Below are 21,428 nucleotides of genomic sequence, written 5' to 3' on the forward strand. Positions count from 1 at the left end.
TCACAAATTTTTAATAAGAAATCTTTACTAAGGGAGCATCTTGGGACTGTTTTTCAACTCTGTGGCTGTGGATTTCAGCACAACCATCAACACTGCTGTTCAAAAAAGTACAATTTACATCCATTCCAAGTTGTAAGGGTTAATCTTTCTTTTTTTTTTTTTTTTTACCTTTTTATTTATTTATTTGAGAGCGACAGACACAGAGAGAAAGACAGATAGAGGGAGAGAGAGAGAATGGGCGCGCCAGAGCTTCCAGCCTCTGCAAACGAACTCCAGACGCGTGCACCCCCTTGTGCATCTGGCTAATGTGGGTCCTGGGGAACCGAGCCCAAACCGGGGTCCTTAGGCTTCACAGGCAAGCGCTTAACCACTAAGCCATCTCTCCAGCCCTAATCTTTTAATTTTTTCCAATAAGAAGATCATTATCAACAGGTTTTTTTTTTTTTTTTTGAAGTAGGGTCTCTCTCTAGCCCAGGCTGATCTAGAGTTCACTATGGAGTCTCAGGGTAACCTTGAGCTCATGGCCATCATTTTACCTCTGCCTCCTGAGTGCTGGGATTAAAGGCATGTGCCACCACACCTGGCTCCATTAGCAACATTTTAAAAATATTTTTTATGTATTTGGGGGCGGGACAGATAGGATGGATGTTCCAGGGTCTCTAGCCACTGCTATTGAATTCCAGATGCATGTGCCATCTTATGCATCTAACTTTACATGAATACTGGGGAATTGAACCTGGGTCCTTTGGCTTTACAGTCAAACACCTTAACGACTAAGCCATTTCTCTAGTCATAGCAACATTATTTAAGAAAAAAGGTAAAGAGATTTTTTTTTGTTGTTTTTCGAGGTAGGGTCTCACTCTGGTCCAGGCTGACCTGGAATTAACTCTGTCATCTCAGGGTGGCCTTGAACTCATGGCAATCCTCCTACCTCTGCCTCCTGAGTGCTGGGATTAAAGGCGTGCGCCACCACGCCCGGCTAAGGTAAAGAAATTTTAATAGACAGTTCTTCAAAGAGATACACAAATGGCCTATAACCTAGTTAAACATTCCCAATACATCTTTATCATTAACAACACAATGATTTCATACCCATAAGTATGGCTATATTAAAAAGATACATAAGGGTTGTTGAAGATGTGAAAAAATTAAAACCTTCACACATTGCTGATGGGAGCATAAATTGGTCCAGTCTCCACAGCAAAGTGTGACAGTTCCTTAGAGTTATGTAGAGCCATTATATGACTCAGCAATTCTATCCCTCATTATATACCCAAGAGAAATGAAAAGATATTTTAGCACAAAAACTTACACTCAAGCGCTCATAAAATTCTTTAGAATAGTCCCAAATGGAAATACCCCACATAAAACTTGACTAATGAACAACAGATAAGTCAAGTGTGCTTCATAAGTAAAATGGAATCGAATCTGTCCATACAAAGGAATGCAGTATTAATTCAAGCTCAAACAAGAAGATCTCTGAAGTCTTTATGACAGGGAAGAAAGCCAGGCACACGAGGTCAATATTGTTAGATTTCACTAATAGGAAATACATAGATAGGAAAAGTAGATTAGTGTCATCAGGGGAAGGGAGGTGAGAGGGAGGACCGAAGACTCATGGGTATGGGATTTGTTTTTAAATTTTATTTGTTTGTTTGAGTGCATGTGCACATGCATGCAGTAAATGTGCATGTGCAGAACAGGAACATGTCTGCGTCCTTCTTCCACCCTTCTTGAGACAGTGTTTCTTCCTACTCCTAGTGAACACCAGTCTCACTGGCCCACAAGCTTCAGATATTACTGCCTCCAGCTCCCACTGCTGGGGGTAAGTTGGGATCAAAGATGTATGCACCCCTTTGTGTCCAGATTTATGTGGGTGTTGGGGAATTGGACTCTTGTTTGGTAGGCTTTGCAAGCAAAAGCCTTTAACTGCTGCACCTCTACACGGCCAATAGCACAATCTTCTTGAGATAATGAAAATACTTTGGGACTATGTATTGGGGAAGGTTGCACAATTTTGTGAACGCTGCAAGAAAGATACATATTTGTACCGTAAGAGTGAATTTGATGGCATATGTATGAAACATTTCTCAATTTTTAAAAATTGCAAAATGGTTACTAGTTGCTTTTGATCTGTACATCTGTGCCTTTTAACTTCCTAAATAATTAAAAGTACATTTACTTTAAAAAATAAAACAACACCCAGTCTGCTTGTAAGAATGAGCCAAGAGATGATGCAGTTAGCTTGAAATCATCTAGTTGATCAGGTATCATCCCAGGAAAACATCTGCTGCCCTGGATCTTTTCCTACAGCTCTGTGGTTGGTGAGGCTGGTACAAATAGCAGAAAAGTTTCCTGCCTGATGGGTTTATCCAAAATTGTAGGCTCTTTCTTTGCAAGCCACATACCAACCCATCTGGGCTGCTGGGGGAAGGCCCAGGGTATTTCTAGAATGAAACTCCATACATTGGGAATGTATTTGCTTTGGAGAGTTGTGACCCTGGCCAACTATATACCCAGGGATCTCTTTAGAGATATGCACAAATGCCACAGAAAGATACATTTAAAAAAAAATTCCAAGGACACCAAACTACATTAGGTGTTTGTCCTTTTGCTGGTGTGGGTTTTGTATCTTGTTTTGACTTCTGCCAACAACTGAGTCCCACTGAAGCCATCAGCATCCCTACCCACCATCCATTTCCTTGGAGACAATGGTGCAGTGGACACTTTGTACTGCTGTGGTTTTCCATTGTTGGGTGTTATACATTGGTGTTTTATGAAATCACTTTAATGATGGCAACCAATATGTTCTTAAAAAGAAAAAATATTGGTGTCATACATAATGAAGGTCAAATATAATTCCCTGAAACCTGTTTTCCCTCCTCACATTTTTCTCTCTTTCTCCCTATCTCTGTATATATATATTTATTATTTTTATATATACTTATATTAAATATATTTATCATTGTGGCTCATGGTAAGGTGTAGGAAACTTCCAGGTTTTCAAGCTGAACTCCTTTCACTTCACATGGCCCAATCCATACCATTCAATCCACTGGAAGTGACACATTGCCCTGTTGTCTAATGGTCTTCCTGCAAAATCTGGCATTTCATTGACTGTTTTGTTATCTAGCTGCACTCAGTGTTGCAGTTCAATGATCAAAGACCAAAGACCAGCTGGAGGTGGTGTAGCTCAGTGGTAGCGCACTTATCTGGCATGTGCAAGGCCTTGGGTTGGGTCCCCAGTGCTGGTGGCGGCGGGGGGGGGGGGGGGGGGGGGGGGGCAAAGTTGTGGTGTGTGGCCTGTGGCCTAACTGCGGTTTAGTAGTTCGTGAGTTGTAGGCACCGGGCAAGCAGTTCCCTGAGATGGGAGTGTAAATGGTGTTGGGACCACGATAGGATTTGTCAATGACTGGCCCATAAGAGAGTCCAGGAGACAATCTGCCTCACTGTTGCTATGGAGGTATCATATAAGTACAGACCTAGTTTGGGATGCAGCTGCCAGCCCATGGCTCTTGGTGCCTGTAGGAATTTTGAGGTTGGACTGTCTACCCCTCCCCAAAGGCCTGCTGGTTCTTTCACACCTGTGGGAATGAGGGGGGCCCCAGCCTAGTCCCTGACAGGAGGCAAAGTACAATACTAATGAAATGCATGCAAGCCCACAGACCTCCAGGATATGAGGGTAAGATCAGGAAAAGCTCATCTGACAGAGGAACCAGCTTAAAGCAGATCACACCTAAGGAAGGTGGCAGTTCCTGTCTGAAAGTCCACTTGCATCAGAAGATTCCTGCACGTTATAACGGATGATGTCAGCTATTTCCTGAATCTCTGTGGAGAGACCAGAACATCACCAAGAAACATCAAAAGAAATGGCAAATCAAGGGAAATGGAAAAATTCGAGAACCTCATTGCACCTGACTGAGGAAGCGTGGCATGGAGAGCCTGGAAAGACTATTCCAGGTCTTGGTGTCACCAGTTCAGGCCACTTGAGCCAGGGGCTCTGATCCCCCAAGAATTCTGGATGCCACTGTCTCCGCTGCTCGGATGGAGGGAGCCACTGCTGTGCTCTGCAACAGCCCAAGGGGCTCTAACCACACAAGTCAACCTGAGTTTGTTCCAGAGCCTGTGACTGATTTCAGGCTGCATGTGGCTAGGACTGTGAGAGGTCAGAGAGTCTCAGTGAGGGGCAAGAGGTGACTGAGGGGTAGGGAATGTTTTCTGGCTCCAGCTGGTCCCGACAGCCATCTGCACTGACTTCAGGCAAACACTTTGGAAGCAGGCAAGCACAGGGGTAGGTTGGCAAGCCCGGGTTCTGCTTGGCTGGAGCTAAACACACCCCTTCGCTAACAACGCACTTGACAACCCGCGACTGTCATCTGCTCTGAGCTGCACAAATAACCCACTTCAAACAGTGAGGTAGTTCCCTCCTCCCTAGCAACCTCTTCCCTTTTGTGACCAGACACATCCTGAAACATATCTAAACATAACTAAGGGCCAATCCAGTGAGGATCAGCTTTAGGCATATGCACAGAAAAACAAACTGTGTCCTCTTAGTGAACTTTTAGGGGAAATCCCCTATTTACTATCTATGCCTAGGCATGGCTGGGTGTGCATATTGTTAAAAGGAGATGTCAGGACTGGAGTGATGGCTTAGAGGTTAAGGTGCGTGCCTGCCTAGGGACCCAATTTCAATTCTCCAGCACCTACATAAACCAGATATACAAAATGGCGCATGAGTTCGTTTGCAGTGGCTGGAGGCCCTGGTGTTCCCATTCTCTCTCTATCTTTTTGCTATCATAACTTTCACTTCCCTTGGTGGCCTGACAGAGGTAGTACTATATGCTAAAGAAGCAAGGAAGGCTGTGATTGGTCAAACACAAACCTTCATTTGCATGTGAGGTGTGCTGTGACTGGTCAAACACAAACCTTCATTTGCATGTGAGGTGTGCTGTGATTGGTCCAAACACCCCTTCTCTGCTCAGGTCTGCTAGGACTCGCTCTTCCCTACTACCTCCTCCCCAATGTTACATTGTGCTTACTGAAAAGTTTCTCTTGAGTGTTGGTGTTTTTAGCCCATTTTAGTAGTAGGCTGAGCTGTAACTCATAGCAGTGTGCTGACAGCAGAGGCAGTGGAGCAGTAGTGACAAGAACTGCAGTCAGCTGGCCAAGAACACCAGGGAGTGCCACCTGCTTCTAATGCCTGCCTGCTTGCTGTCCAACCACCCAGGAACACAAAATCTGCCAGAGTCCAGGATTTGAAGAGCTTCTCCTTGCCTATCCACGATTTCTATTGTGCGTAGAGCAAAGGACCTCCACTAGCTGCTTGGTGACAGTATAGGAAGGGCTGACTCCATCTCCCCTTGCTGAGAGTTGGGTATGAGATCCAAGCTTGCCTAACCGTGCATGCCATAGGTATTTAGTGTGTTCCTTCTCTGCTGAAGCACTATGCCAGGTTCCGTGAAAAAACAAATGAGGAAAGGGTACCCTGACTTCTGCCGTTGTGGGGGTTACATGGGTTCTGGGTTAGTAGTGTGCTTTGAGAGGAACTCCAGGAATTCTAAGGAATTCCATTGTGAACCTTCGCCTCTAATCCCCACTGCCCTTCCTCCTTGCCAACAGAACCCTATTCTTCTTGGGACAGTCGGCCCACAACTGAAAAGCTTAATTACTTGGTTTTCCTGTGACAGATCTGACCAGTGAGGTGGAAATGGAGGTCTACTGGTAGAGCTTCCAGGAAAAAATGTCTTCCTGGTCAAACACCACTTCAGTGACCTGTGCCTCCTGCCCTCTGTCCCTCCCCACTCTTGTCTGGGACAGGAGCACACTGAGGCTGCAGCAACTGCTTGGTGACCTCGAAGACTCAGCGACCTTCTTAAGAGGGGCTCCAGAAAGGGCACACCACACACGGGGCTGTGAAATTCCTGACCCTTGGGACATCTTGATTTCTTTCCATAAGAAAATAAAAATCTCTTGAATTTCAGACTATGACACACAGGCATTCTGCTTCACGTAGCTGAGTGCATCCTTCGCTCAGACACGGGTCCCAGCCCCACACTGGGTTGACACAGCGGGAAGCACCCTTGCAAACTGTCTGAGGAAGAGGCTGGCCTGGGGGGATAGCAATGCTGAGAGGTGCATGGTGACTACCACCCCATTTGAGTCCCATGTACCATGGAAACTCAGGCTTCAAATATATATATATTTTTTTTGACAGAGAAAGAGGGAGAGAGAGAGAGAGAAAGGGAGAGAGAGAGAGGGAGGGAGAGAATGGGCACGCCAGGGCCTCCAGCCACCACAAACGAACTCCAGACACGTGTATCCCCTTGTGTAGATGGTTAACGTGGGTTCTGGGGAATTGAACCTGGATCCTTTGGCTTTCCAGGCAAATGCCTTAACTGCTAAGCTATCCCTCTAGCCCTCAAATATCTTTAAAACTTTTAAAAAATTTATTTAAGAGAGGAAGAGGCAGCTAGGAAAAAAAAAAAAAACCACGCCAAGGCCTCCAGACACTGCAAATGAACTCCAGATGTATGCGCCACCCTGTGCATCAGGCTTATGTGGGTCCTGGAGAATCCAACCAGGGTCCTTTGGCTTTGCAAGCAAGCACATTAACTGCTAAGCCAACTCTCCAGCCCATGGCTTCAAATATCTTGAATTGGGGTTCTTAACACCACAAAAGTCTGGATGAATTCATACAGAATATAATAAAAACAGAGTTGTGGGCCTCGGGTGATGGACAATGTCCATCCAAAGAGACATTTACTCCAATGCTACTGGAAGCCCCTCTCAGTGCCCATCTCTCATACCTTCCTACGCAGCATGAGGGGGAGACACGCATCACAGACTGCAGTGGACATGCCAACGCCAGGGATAACAACAGGGTGGGGTGTGGGGGGGCAGCTGCTGGTGTTTTGCTAAGTCTCTGATTTCCCTCTTGAAGTAGAACATTATAATTTAATTACGTGACAAAAAAAAGTATTTAAAATGAACTGTAACCAAACAGATGGTTAATTGTGCTGGAGGGAAAGGAACAGATGTGGTTGCTGATAAAAACCTCAGATTCATTTGGACGGTTAACTAGTTAGACGCTCCAGATAAGGGAGTGGTCCTGGGGGTATCTATGCCCACCCCTGGCTAGGGAAGAGATTTTTCATGGGCCCTGAAACCAGGAGTGCCCACATGGCTTAGACCTGAGCCTCTCAAACTCAGTAACTCTTGGAAAGGCTTCAAAATCCCATAGATACTTTGGCAGGTCTGCATCGGTGGTTGGTGATGGTGGTGGGGATTTGCATTGTCTTTCAATGTTTGCCCAGGTTGGCCTCAGACTCCTGACTCCTCCCACTTCAGCCTCCTGAGTAGCTGGGACCACCAGTGAATACTGGAGATCAGGCTCCAAGTCCCTGGACTATACAGATATAGATACGTATTAATATATTTTTAAAGATTTTTTGTTATTGCAGTCAGAGAGAGAGGGAGAGAGAGAGTGAGAATGGGCATGCCAGGGCTTCTAGCCACTGCAAACGAACTCCAGACACATGCGCCACCATGTGCATCTGGCTTATGTGGGTACTGGGGAATCAAACATGGGTCCTTAAGCTTTGTGTGCGCCTTAACCACTAAGCCATATCTCCAGCCCCTGGACTCTATTTTGGGGATCATGGTCTAGATTGTTTGGAAACAATTCAGATAAAATTAACATATAAAAACATCATCCATTTAAAGGGTTTGATTAGGTGTTCTAGTGAATTCAAAAGCTTTGTAACCATCATTGGTATGCAATTCTAGATGATAGTCCCGGTCACCAGTAGAAACCGTGCTGGTTAGTAACTCCCCCTCTCCCAGAAGGCTCTAGGAAACTGATGTGTTTTGGATCTCTATAGATTTGATTTCTGGGCATTTTATTTGAGTGGAATAGCAAAATGTTCTTTGTGTCTGGCTTTATTTTCTCTTAGCATAATGTTCCCAGAGCACATCTACTATATGGTTATACCTTTGTGTGTGTGTGTGTCAATGCTGGGGATTGAACCCACCCAGTAAACAGTCTACTAAGAGCTCTATCCCCAGACTTAGATATATCATCTTATGCTTATCATTCGGAGGCTGGACAGAGAGACAGAAAAACACATGTAATGACGTGGGAAGAGAGACACAGGCTCTGTTTCTGAGATATGATTTGCCTTTATGGATTAAGAGAAAAACAGACTTTAGACTTTGAGCACCACCAGACCTTAAATCTTTAGCACTCCCCTCTTTGGCCTGAAACAGTACTCACAATACACTTTGTTTACCGTGAAAACTTCTTTAGCTCTTAATCTGGGTACAAGTTAAATTTTAATGTTAGAAGGGAGGGGTGGTTTTGAATGGCGTTAAGGGATTAACTGGAGAGCCACCAAAATGGCATATATGGCTAATGCTTCGAGGAGCCCATACCTCCTTGAGTCTTTTTCTTTACCTCACAGACTCTTAATACTGGTGGCATTCTCTCTTTTCTTTACCTGCAACAATTTCTTTTCCCCCACTTTTTTTTTTTTTTTCCCTGAGGTAGGGTCTCGCTGTAGCCCACACTGACCTGGAATTCATTACGTAGTCTCAGGCTGGCCTTGAACTCATGGCGATCTTCCTACCTTTGCCTCCTGAGTGCTGGGATTAAAGGCGTGCGCCACCATGCCCTGCTTCACCTGCATTTTTAATAAAGTCCCTAACTTTGTTTTGCTAATGGGCTCCTCCTAGAATTCATTCTAGCATCAGTGCCATGAACCCTGGGGTTCTGTCTAAACCAGACCTCCAAGGATGCTGTGAGTGGAATATCTGAGCCCTCCAGCTCACTGCCACTGACACATCCATCCCTTAACTGACCTTCAAACTTTTGCTTTTCAGCTACTGTGAGCAGCGCTGCTATGAACATTTGTAAGCAAGCACCTTTAACCACTGAGCCCATCCTGCTATGAGCATTTGAATACAAGTGTTAACGTGGACATATACTTTCACTTCTCCTAGGTACATAACTGGGAATGGAATTGCTGGTCTGTTTAACTCCTTGAAGAACTGCTGGACTTTTTTCCAAAGTGGCCAGCAGTGTACAAGATTTCTTATCTTCTTGCCTCTTGGCCAATACTTGCTATTACCTATGTTTTTTAATTAATTTATTTATTTGACAGAGAAAGAGAAAGAATGGGCACTCCAGGGCCTCCAGCCACTGAAAACGAACTCCAGACTCGTGCACCCCCTTGTACATCTGTCTAACGTGGGTCCTGGGGAATTAGACCTGGGTCCTTTGGCTTTGCAGGCAAACGCCTCAACAGCTAAGCCATCCCTCCAGCCCTACCTATTCTTTTTAATTTCAGCCATTTTAGAGGGTGTGAAGTGGCTCTCATTTTTTTTATTTTTTTAATTTGTTTGACACATGGCTGGGCAGGCCAGGCTGGCCTTCAAGTTGGGTTCGGCCTACCTCAGCCTTTTGAGTGCTGGGATTATGGGTTTGGAATGCCACATCTGGACTCACTACTTTTGTTTTTTGAGGTAGGGTCCCACTGTAGTCCAGGTTGACCTGGAATTCACTGTATAAACTCAAGCTGGCCTTGAACTCACAGCCATCCTCCTACCTCTGCCTCCCAAGTGCTGGGACTAAAGGTGTGTGCCACCATGTCTGGCTTCACTGTGCTTTTAATTAGCAGTTTCTAATGAATACAATGTGAAGCATCTTTTAATGGACTTCTTGGCCATTTGTGTATCTTAGAAGAGATATCTATTCAGATTCTTTGTACATTTTTTAAAAATATTATTTATTTGAGAGAGATAGGGGGAGAGAGAAGAAGAGGAAGATAGGGAGAGAGGAGAGAATGGGTGCATCAGGACCTCCAGCTACTGCAAACCAACTCCAGACATACCACCTTATGCATCTGGCTTATGTAGGTACTGGAGAATTGAACCTGGGTCCTTAGGCTTCTCAGGGCAGCTCATTAACTGCTAAGCCATCTTCCCAGCTCCTATGTACATTTTTTGAACTGAGTAATGTCAGCTCTGTATCTTTTTAAAAATATTAATATTTTTGGGGTTTTTTTTAAGGTAGGATCTCACTCTAGCTCAGGCTGACCTGAAATTCACCATGTAGTCTCAGGGTGGCCTTGAACTCATAGCGATCCTCCTACTTCTGCCTCCCGAGTGCTGGGATTAAAAGCATGTGCTACCATGCTCGGCTTAAATATTTATATTTATTTGTTTATTTATAAGAGAGAGAGACAGAGAGAGGCAGATGGAGTGAATGGGCACACCAGGGCCTCCAGCTGCTGCAAACAAATTCCAGATGCATATGGAATCTTGTGCATCTGGCTTATATGGGGCCCTGGGGGATTGAACCTGGGTCCTTTGGCTTTGCAAGCAAGTGCTTTAAGTGCCAAATTGTCTCTCTGGCCCCTGATCTGGTTCTTAGATAGCAGCCTACTTTATTACTTATTGAGGCAGGGTCTCACATGGTAGCCCAGGCTGGCTCTGAAGTCAAGGTCCTCCTGCCTCAGCCTCCAGAGTGCTGGGATGACGCTCACGTGGCGTGCGGCACCACACCTGGCTCTACGCGTTCCATGCTCCCTGGACAGAGCTAGTTGGGTGTCCTGACCCCCAGCTTTATAGACCGATTCTCATCAGATGTGTACGATAAATCTTCTCTCCTTGTGTTGTTTTTTCCACTTACTTTATCATGTTCAATGGGACACAAAAGTTTCACATTTTGGTAAACTGAACATTGTATTTTTTCTTTTGTTGCTTGTTTTTGGTGGCGCTTAAGAAACAATTATGCAACTCAAAGTCACAAGTATCTATACCTATCTTTTCTTCTAAGAGTTTTATGTTTTAAGCCATTACAAGTGTTGGTGTGAAGGCCTCCTTACCATTAATTCAGCCATGTGTGTTTTGCCTCTCATATTACAAGCTATTTTCCCAAATACTCTTGTTTTGCACACCAGGTTTTGAATGTAGTTATTCTCCCTACTTCACAAGTCACACTGAGCAAATGCTCCCAGAAGTTGTTGCCTCCTCAGGGACGAAGAGCCCAGGTCTGCAAGCCAGCATCTCCCAGCTCGTGGAGAAACCAAGATCAGAATCCTTCAACTGAGGTCAATCTCAGGCTAGTACTGTATTCACCGTCCCCACGCTGAGGCTCCATGTCCTACGTGGGGACTGTATGGAAACGGTCTCCGAATTACGAGAACATTTTGTTCTAAAGATGGCCTCCAAGTTAGGACAGGCATTTTACTTCCCTGCAGGAACGTCATGGCTTTTGGCAGGAAGAACTGTCTGGTCTGTCATTCTCCAAATGGGTGCCACCTTCAGCATCTCTGAGCTGCTGGGTCATTATCTGGGGGACAGCATTAACCAATCCCAGCATCCACCATTTCAAGGAACCGCAGGCAGACTGAGGAAAGCTGAGGGTTTGGAATGATCAGAACTGCCTCAGAGAACCTGGACAGATTAAATAGAGGCCAAGCCCCAGAAACACCCAAGGAACCGGGAACATTTGTTGGCTCTACTTGGCCCTCTCTCAACAACATGGGCTCCTAGTCCAAGCTTACCAGCCAAAGACCCAGCAGCTGGCCTTCCCTTCCAGCTGTCCCTTGCATCCAACCCAGACATTTCAGCATAGGACACCAGCATCAAGAGAGGAGCCAGCCAAGAGAGCAATGTTTCCAGACTAGGCAGACAGGATGCCAGTCCTGACTGTGGCTCCTACTCACCCGTGTGGGACTCCCTGAATCCCAGATTCCTCATTAGGGAAATGGGAATCCATCAGTCTGCCTCCCACTCCACCGACAAGGCTGTCTGCAGACTCCAAGCCTGGACACGAGGTGCTGAGAAGGCTGCAGCTGTGCAGGGGACTCCCCGCCCTTCCCTGGCCTCTCTGGGCTCTGCATACCACTGAGGATCCTCCTGCATCTGGCGGCTCTAGGATATCTGTGAAGATTTTTTTTTTTTTTTTTTTGGCTTCTTTTTAGTCCCTATGTCTCCATGGATCCTGGCATGCTGTACTGGCCCTCAGTGTTCCCTATGGCATCTTCCTCCTTGGGTGTCTGCAGAGGCCGCAAAGAAAGCTGAGAGCAATCCTCTCAGATTCTAAGGTTTTGGCTTCCCAGGACTTTCCCTAGTCTCCAAAGCAGAAGCCAATGACGCAGGGCCGCCCTCCGTGGCCTTGGCTGTGTGAGCTCTGAGCGCAGCTTCAGGACGTTGGGTTTGCTCCGGCGTGAAGCCAGCCCTGCAAACTTCTTTGGAGCAGTACCCCGTAAGCCTCAGGGAACTTGGGTTTCTGTGACCCACCCAGGCATCACTGGCAAGGTCAGGATTCCAGCACACAGACCCCTGGGTGGCCAAGCTAGAATTATGCTGGTCAGGATGGGAAACAGGGGTTCAGGGGCAGATTCCAAGGACAGGGGGCCTGGTGTCTGGGTCTGTCTGGTGAAGACTGTTCCTTAGGCAAGTGTTCTCTTGGGGCCTCAGTTTCTCACTTTGGGATATAAGGAGACTAGTCTAAATATTCCCAATATTCCTTTAAACTTCATTAAACTTTACTATGCAGAGATTATTTGCTGCTAACTACAGAGAACTCAAGTAACCATTGTGTTCTTGGGATTAAAAAAAAATAGAAACTGCTTCTGCTCATAGGTCGGTACTGCTCTCATTTTTGGAAAGAAAAATGGAAGCATTTGCTGATGTTAGTGATCACTGGGAAGACCCAAAACTCATCAAAGTGCTGAGATCACTGGGAAGACCCAAAACTCATCAAAGTGCTGAGAAGAAGTGACAGTGGAGTGATCAGCACTAAATGAGACTTCCCTGTCACACCCCCCAGGGCTCGTGGGCCATTGCAGAAGAGGTGGTGGAAAGAGCGCATGAGCCAAAGACTGGAAGGCGTGCTGTGTGGTGCTGTCTCGCAGACACGGAGTGGCCATGGCATTCATGACTTTTCAGGGGACTATGATCAGAATGCATTAAGAAAACTGTCCATAAAAACATTTTAAAGGGCTGGAGAGATGGCTTAGCAGTTAAGCACTTGCCTGTGAAGCCTCAGGACCCTGGTTCAAGGCTCGATTCCCCAGGACCCACGTTAGCCAGATGCACAAGGGGGTGGGGGACACATGCATCTTGAGTTCGTTTGCAGTGGCTGGAGGCTCTTGCATGCCCATTCTCTGTCTATCTGCCTCTTTCTCTGTCTGTAGCTCTCAAATAAATAAATAAATTTAAAAAAAATTTTTAAAGTATGGGTTGGGGGCATGGCTCAGCCATGGGGTAAAAGCACTTGCTGTGGAAGCGTGATGACTTGGGTTCAGATCTCCAGAACCCATGTAAAGCCAGAAACAGCAGCGTGTCTCCATAATCCCAGGATGCCTGAGTTGAATCGGGAGGTAGAGAGAGAAGAATCCTGAGCCTCCAGCGAGCCTGGCATACTCAGAGTTGAGTAACAAGAGACCCTGCCTCAAGCAAGGTGGAAAGCAAGGAATGCCACCCACGATTGTCCTCTGACCTGCAGGCATACGCCGTGGCATGGGCACGCACACACTTGCATGTGCATGCACACATAAGGATTGCAAATAGAGAGTCTCCTTTCCCATGAGGCTGTACTAGTGCTTTGAACAATCACTCATAGGGCTGGGAATGGAGCTCAGCTATACATCACCTGCCTCTGTAAACAAACTCCAGACACACACCCCTCTGTGCATCTGGCTTTACTCTCTCTCTATCTCTCTCTTTTTCTCTCTGCTTACATCTAAATGCATGATATATACATATATTTGGCAGGGAAAGAGAGAGAGAGAGGGAGGAGAGACAGAGAATGGGCACACCAGGGCCTCCAGCCACTGTAGATGAATTCCAGATGCATCTGCCCCCTTGTGCATCTGGCTAATGTGGGTCCTGAGGAATCAAACCTGGGTCCTTTGGCTTTGCAGGCAAATGTCTTAACTGCTAAGCCATCCCTCCAGCCCAGAAATATATATATATATATTTTAAAGTAGAGCCCCTGCCTGACATGCACAAGGACCTGGATACAGTTCCTAGCACTGCAAAAGATTAAATAAGATGGGCTGGAGAGGTGGCTTAGCAGTTAAGGTGCATGCCTGTGAAGGCTAAGGACCCTGGTTCAGCTCTCCAGGTCCCACATAAGCCAGATGCACATGGTGGCACATGCGTCTGGAGTTCATTTGCAGTGGCTGAAAGCCCTGGCACGCTCATTCTCATTCTTTCTCTCCCTCTCTAATAAATAAAAATAAAATCTTTAAATTTTTTTAAAAATAATAAATAATAAATAATAAATACATTAATTGAATTTAAAACACTCCTACCAAAAAGTAGAAACAGCCCAAATACCCAAGCATGGCATATTCACAAGAAGCAAAAAGTCTGATATGCACTCCAGTGTGGATAAACCTTGGGAAAGTCATGCTACATGGAAGAAGACAGTCACACACTGGATATTGCATGATTTCAGTCACATGACATGTGCAGAATGGATGCAGCGAAGGGGGCAGCAGGTAGATTAGCAGTTTCCAGGGACTGGGGAAAGGGTGGGAGTTTCTTCTTAATTAAAAAAAAATTTTATTTTATTTATTTGAGAGACAGAAAGAGGGAGAAAAAGAATGGGTGTGGCAGGGCCTCCGGCCACTGCAAACAAACTCCAGATGTATGCATCCCCTTGTGCATCTGGCTGACATGGGTCCTAGGGAATCGAACCTGGATCCTTTGGCTTTGCAGGCAAGTGCCTTAACTGCCAAGCCATCTCTCCAGCCTTGCTTACAAGTTTCTTTAAGGAGTGAGGAAGATGTCCTAGAACTGACTTATGGTAATGGTCACACAACTTTATGAATCTATACAAGTCACTGAACTGTATGCCTTCCAGTGTCAATCATATCTAAGCAAAGCCATTCGCTGCATTCGGGAATTAAGGTGCTCTTCTGTTGTTTGTTCTAGGTGGTCTGTGAACGGGTGCCTCAGGGGGGAGCAGAGAAACTGACGGACAGCAGGAGTGACTGGCAGGGACGCTTCTTTGAAATCCTGGCCCCGACTTCCGGGTGGCCCCACTGAGCGAGCCTGCAATGTCTCTGGTGGGTCCCATGACCGAGGTAAGAGCAAGGTCACTTTGACCAAAAGGTATCTTGAATCTCTGGGGCCTGGGTTGACAGATGGGGGTGGGGCGGGTGGGGGTGGAGCTGCATATGCAAATGAGCCCCCGGCAGCTGTAGTTTCTCAGCCAAGAGGAGGCTTTGCCAGGAATTCTGCACACTTCCATTAGCAACAATACCAGCTTCCTGGGTCCAAAAGGCCAAAAGGCCTCTCCTCTTCCCAAGCTGCACGTGAGGGCAACTGCTCTCGGCGCTCCGAGTGGAGACTGAGGAAACATTCCAAGGAACCAACTGGGATTCATTATGAGAGGAAGGGAAGACCTAACAGCCCTATGCAAGCCAGTGTTGAGCTTTCCCCTTCCATCCATGACGGTTTATGGCATAGATGGCACAGGACGTGTTATCTGCTGTGTGCAGGTGGGGAGACACTGGCACCTGGGGTGGGGTGACCGAGTTCTGTCTGGCTCTGATACAAGGAGAGACAAAAGAACTAGTGAGCCAGCCGGGCATGGTGGCGCACGCCTTTAATCCCAACACTCGGGAGGCAGAGGTAGGAGGATTGCTGTGAGTTTGAGGCCACCCTGAGACTCCATAGTAAATTCCAGGTCAGCCTGAGCTAGAGTGAGACCCTACCTCCAAAACCCAGAAAAACAAACAAACTATTGAGCCACGACACAGTCCCCAGAATGCATGTGCAAGCAAATGACCGAATGCCTTTTCCTCTGCGATCCTGAGCGGCCTGTCTGCGAAGGGGAGCAGCAAGAGTACTTGCGTCCCTCGGGCCTCATTAGGGCTGAAGAATTGAACACATACAAATGATCCCCCAGCTCAATGAGCTGAACGGGATCTCAGGCCAAGGGTACATTTCTTTTTTTTTTTTTTTAAATATTTTATTTATTATTTATTTTTATTTGAGAGAGAAAGGCAGATAGGGGCAGACAGAGAACGGGCGCACCAGGGCCTCCAGCCATGGCAAACAAACTCCAGACGCACGCGCCACCTTGTGCACCTGGCTTTACGTGGGTCCTGGGGAAGCCGAACCTGGGTCCTCAGGCTCTCTGTAGGCAAATGCCTTACCAGCTAAACCAGCTCTCCAGCCCCCAGGGTACATTTCTAAGGCTACCCTCCTGGAGTGTGAAAGTCTAGAGGCTGTGATCCAACCTCTGCTTCCCATGTGTGGAACTCACAGCTCGGGAGGCCGAGAAGGCGGCTTCCCATGTGACAGCCGTGAAACTCCGCCCTGCTATCACTCCTCTGAGCCTCAGTTTTCCTCTCTGTAGATTGGGGGTAGTAGTACTCATGTCACAGGCAGCTGGGAGGACTAGATGGCCATGTACAGAGTCAAGAGTCAGGAAAGCTCAGTCATTCACATGAGCTGTTGAGGTGGAAACCCTGGTCTCTGTTTCGTCACTGGGTGACCATGAGCAAGTCGTTTAACTTCTCTCTCCACGTTTCCTTTCTTTCCTGTAACATCAGGACAATGACTACCTATCATGGATCGTGATAAGGCTTACATGAGGGAATCTCTGAGAAACTCTTAGAATGGGCATGACACACAGAAGCCCCTAGACATCCTGCTATTGACACAGTGAAACCCTAACCCCATACATCAGGTGATAAGGTTTTAAGGAGATAATGCTGGATAAATGAGCTCTTACCAGTGGTGAAAGAAGGACTGGGGAGATGGCTCAGCACCTAAGAGTGTTTGCTATGCAAGCATAACAGCCTGCGTTCAATCCCCGGCTTGTCAAAAGCTGCACCTACCTGTCACCCCAGCATAGCCCTGAGGGGGACAGAGACAGGAGGGTCACTGGGTCACTGGTCAGCCAGCCTAACTGACAAACCACGGCTTCAGGATCAGTAAGAAACCCTGTCTCAAGCAAGTAAGTGGAAGAGTGACAGGATGATACCTGATGTCCTTCCTGTGAACCTTGGTGTGGTGGTTTGGTTCAGGTGTCCCCCATAAACTTAGGTGTCCTGAATGCTAGGTTCCCAGCTGATGGAGATTTGGGAATTAACGCCTCCTGGAGGGATTGTATTATTGGCAGCAGGCTTATGGGTGTTGTGGTGGTTTGATTCAGGTGTCCCCCATAAACTAAGGCGTTCTGAATGCTAGGTTCCCAGCTGATGGAGATTTGGGAATTAACGCCTCCTGGAGGCAGTGTATTGTTGGGGGTGGGCTTATGGTTTGATTCAGATGTCCTCCATAAACTTAGGTGCTCTGAATGTTAGTTCCCAGCTGATGAAGATTTGGGAATTAACACCCCCTGGAGGGAGTGCATTGTTGACGGCAGGCTTATGGGTGTTGTGGTGGTTTGATTCAGATGTCCTCCATAAACTTAGGTGTTCTGAATGCTAAGTTCCCAGCTGATGGAGATTTGGGAATTAATGCCTCCTGGTGGGAGGGTGTTGTTGGCGGCAGGCTTATGGGTGTTATAGCCAGCTCTCCCTTGCTAGTGTTTGGCATACTCTCCTGTTCCTGTTGTCCACCTGATGTCAGGGGGTGATGTCCACCCTCTGCTCATGCTGTCATTTTCCCCTGCCATCGTGGAGCTTCCTCCTCGAGCCTATAAGCCAAAATAAACCTCTTTTTCCCACAAGCTGCTCTTGGCTGGGTGATTTCTACCAGCAATGCGAACCTGACTGCAAACACTTGGCCTCCACCAGCCTCTACCTGTCTCCACCTCCCCTGGCAGCTGGTCACATCTAGAGGGGCAGCCACCATCCAGGTTCCCACCTCTGTCCTGCTCCCAGGGAGGAAGAGGAGGAAGTGGCTGGTTTCCAAGGGCAACCCTGCAAACACGTCTACACAAAGGGGCCTTTCCCTGCATGCAGGAAGCCAGGCAGTTCCTGAGCAGTGAGGCAAGCACGGAGGGGAAGCAGCGGAAGGTCATTGTTTTTACATCCTGGAGCCTACGTAGACCAGCTACAAGGGTAAACCAACTCCAGAGCTTCCAACATCTCCACGTACTTGCAGGGTAGTCTCTGGGCAGTCAGCAGAGCTGAGAGCCAGGGGGTCTCTGTCCTGGAAACACTCCATGAATTGACCTGCCCAGAGATCCTAAAACCACGTCCCTGAGGCGCCCCAACTCCTGGATGTGAGGGATGGGAGGGGAGCCTTTCTAGGGGCTGCCCCACTTACTCCTGCCAAACTCAAGGCTTGAAGGAAATTGGAAAAGATGAATTACTTTGACAAGGTGCTATTTCACTTTCCAGAGCCAGAACTGACCTTTCCCCTAATTCTCCTGTAGACCTCTCATGTACATGGGCCGCACTGGAACCAGGATTCAGATGAACTGGCCCAGTGGATCATGGCATCCTGGTCCCCAGTGACCCCCCACCCCCAACATCTGCGATGTAGGGCTGTCTACACCCACCTTGCAAAGTTGGACACCATGCATCATGCATGCAGATTGCCAAAGGACAGCCACCCCTCCTGTTCTAGCTCCAGGACCCAGGCCACATCTCCCTCCCTGTGCCTCTGCTCCTGTCCCTTCTGGCAATGGTCTCCAGGCCTCAAGGACTAAAACTTCTTTCATAACCACAGCCCCAAGTCCCTTGACTCAGCCCCACATAAACAAGGGTGAGGAAGTGGGCTGGTGGTGGGATAACTTGGGTCTGTAAAGGGATACTCTGGGTGAAATCCAAGACCCTCAAGCTGGCTTTAAATGACTCTGCTGCCTTCTCAGGACCCTGCCCTATCTTCTGGGTGTCAAAACAGAAACCTAAAGATTGGGGCCCTGGATCTGGGAAGACCCTGCCCTCTAGCTTTGAGGATCCCGGACAGCCCAGGGATAACTCCTACAAGTTTGGTGTGGGATGCACTCCAGCCAGCTGGCTCAGTGCAGCATGAGTTTCCACAGAATCCCAGCCATGCATCAGAGGTGACCCAGATCCCAATCTCCTCAGTGTCCTGGTCACCAGAGGAGGAGGTGGGTGGCTGAACCCCAGAGCTGGGTTCCTCTGACACCTTGGTCAGGGAGCATATTTTATTCTCTGGGTCTGCCTTTAGTTTGGAAAAATTAAAAAATAAAAAAGGCTTGTAGGGCTGTCAACTCCTAACCCAGCTGAGTCCCAGGAACCTTCCAGAGCGGTGTGAACATACACACTCCAGGGCCTGCTCCAGGCTCAGCCAGGCTCTGAGTACAGGGAAGAGTCCCTGGTGGCTATGAGGTACACAGTCCAACCTAGAAACTCCAGGGAAGACTGTGATTCCAGGGAAACCTGCGTGTCCCGTCTGCGGCGTGGTGGCAGAGGGACCCAGCTGGGCAGGTTGATGCCATGTCCTTGGAGGCAGCCGTGTTTCCATGGAGCTGAGGACAGGGCAGGGAAGCCTCTGTCCTTCTGGAACTCTTCCCAGATAGGCTCTCAGTGAACCCGGTGTGAAGGATTCTTTTCAGAAAAAATGAGATGCTCTGGATCAGGGAGTTCTGGAATTCTGCTGCCTCTCTGGAAAGAACCTTGAAGAATGGGGCCCACTGCTTAAGGCCTGGATCCCATGCAGGACAGCAGAGACCTTGCAGGAGGTTTGGTATAGCAAATACAGATGGCATGGATTTGGGGAACTTATTAGACACAAGTTCCTGTGTTTATTCATTCAGCAGACTTCTACTAAGCACCTACTGTGTGCAGGCACAGTGCTGAGGATAAAGCTGTAAGCCCGGTAGATAGAATGCCTGCTCCCTTCCCCCCACCCCAGGGTGAAAGTTTTGTGGAGGGAGACTCATAAACTAAGAAAGAATAAAGTCTTTACAACAAGGTGGTCTGGGATGGCCTCATGGACATGACTTGAATGGGAAAATGTCTCCTGTGGCCTCAGCATGTGTGGTTAAGTCTCATACTTGACCCCCAGCTAGTGAAACATGGCTAGAGTGGATGTGTCACTGGGGGAAGGCCTCTGGATTGCATAATCCAGCCTCCCTTGCCAGTGCTAGCTAGCTCATCTGCTGCTTCCTCCACGCTGAAGTGACAAGATACGACACCTCATTGTCTGTCGTACCATGCCTTTCCTGCCAGGACAAAGCAGAGATAAATCCTTCCCTTTCCTCCACTGCTTCTGCTTGGGGGTTTTGGGCCAGCAGTGAGAAGGTGACTGGTCCTTTGGGTGATACTGCAACATCGAAGGTGAAGGAGCAAGTCATATGTAAGTGGAGAAGGTGCATTTCAGCAGTGAAGGGCGTACCAGCGACCTGAGGTCGGGAGGCAACCTGGGCTGGAGCAGTGGGCAGGAGAGGGATATGAGCAGGTGAGGTCAGCAAGGAGCCAACGGTCAGATGACCCTGGGCCTGCAGGGCAGACTCCAAAGAAATGGGAGGACCCTGGAGGGAGGGCATGGGGCAGTGTCATGGTCTGAGCTGACTTATTTATGAGGGAAAAGGTGGGGCTCAAAGTGTGAGGTTGTAACTGTGCAGGGATCCGTTGTGACCTCAGAACAAGTCCATCTCAGAAACGAGGCCGTGTGTGAGAAAATTGGCCTGCTAACAAGGAGTAGAGGATGAGAGTGGTAGAATATCTACAGAAACGACATTATTTGTTGCTTTCCATTGTTACAAGACAGACCAATTGCCCCTGGGTGGTCAAGTACCATGACCAGGTGCTTTCTGGATGCCAGCTGGCCTCTCTGGCCCTCAGATCCCATCCCTGTTTAGAAGCAATTATCTCCAGCCAGCTCTTACCTGTACTACTGATGGCACACTTATCAAGTGCCTTCCAAGCACCTCAGTGGCCTAATGCCAGCTCTGTATCACTAGGGTTCCAGCCTCCACTCTGGGGACCTGGACTCAGGCCCGATGACACTCTCCCAGAAGCCCGGCTGGAGGGCCAGCATCCTCGGACTCACCAGGCATGGAAAAGGGGGACAGAAAGACTGTCTCCACTGGCTCTGGCTCTGGGGGTGGCGGCTGTGGTGGCGGCTGCTGCTCCTGGTCCTGCTGCGAGTCCTCAGGGTTTTCCACAGGAACATTTCCATTCTCAATGTTCTCATGTCTCCCGTTTTGCAGCGGCTTGTTGCTCACACCATTGGCGGAGTTGATCAGCCTCTGCCGCTGTGGGGACGGGCGGCAAGACAGACATCAATGCAGGTGACACAGAGCCACACATCTTCCTTACATGCACCTAGCACTTGACAACACCCTTCCGGTCCTCCTGTGTTTGCTGACACTATCACTGTAGTTGGTCCTTTTCATTTTAGTCCTTCTGTGGCTCAGTGATAGTGTGAGATCTATCTACCATGCCTTGACCGCTCATTGTGTTGGCCATCTTACTGGGCGGCTGGCCACTGGATCTCCCCTCTGAGTCTCTCCGCATGTCCAGTGAGTGCACTCTCCA

The 21,428-nt window shown here is 47.9% G+C and overlaps 1 protein-coding gene across 2 annotated transcripts in view; it reads right to left on the reverse strand.

Annotated features, from left to right (window-relative positions):
- The window catches only part of Slc24a4 (solute carrier family 24 member 4), a 186,798-nt gene that overhangs the window by 19,948 nt on the left and 145,422 nt on the right, over window positions 1–21,428 (reverse strand). For both annotated transcript variants that reach the window (XM_004649328.2, XM_004649327.2), the window contains exon 12: window positions 20,941–21,145. In XM_004649328.2, the coding sequence (XP_004649385.1) occupies window positions 20,941–21,145 (205 nt within the window). The remainder of the gene's footprint in view (window positions 1–20,940; window positions 21,146–21,428) is intronic.

The sequence above is a fragment of the Jaculus jaculus genome, chromosome 7, assembly GCF_020740685.1.
Source record: "Jaculus jaculus isolate mJacJac1 chromosome 7, mJacJac1.mat.Y.cur, whole genome shotgun sequence".
NCBI lineage: Eukaryota > Metazoa > Chordata > Mammalia > Rodentia > Dipodidae > Jaculus > Jaculus jaculus.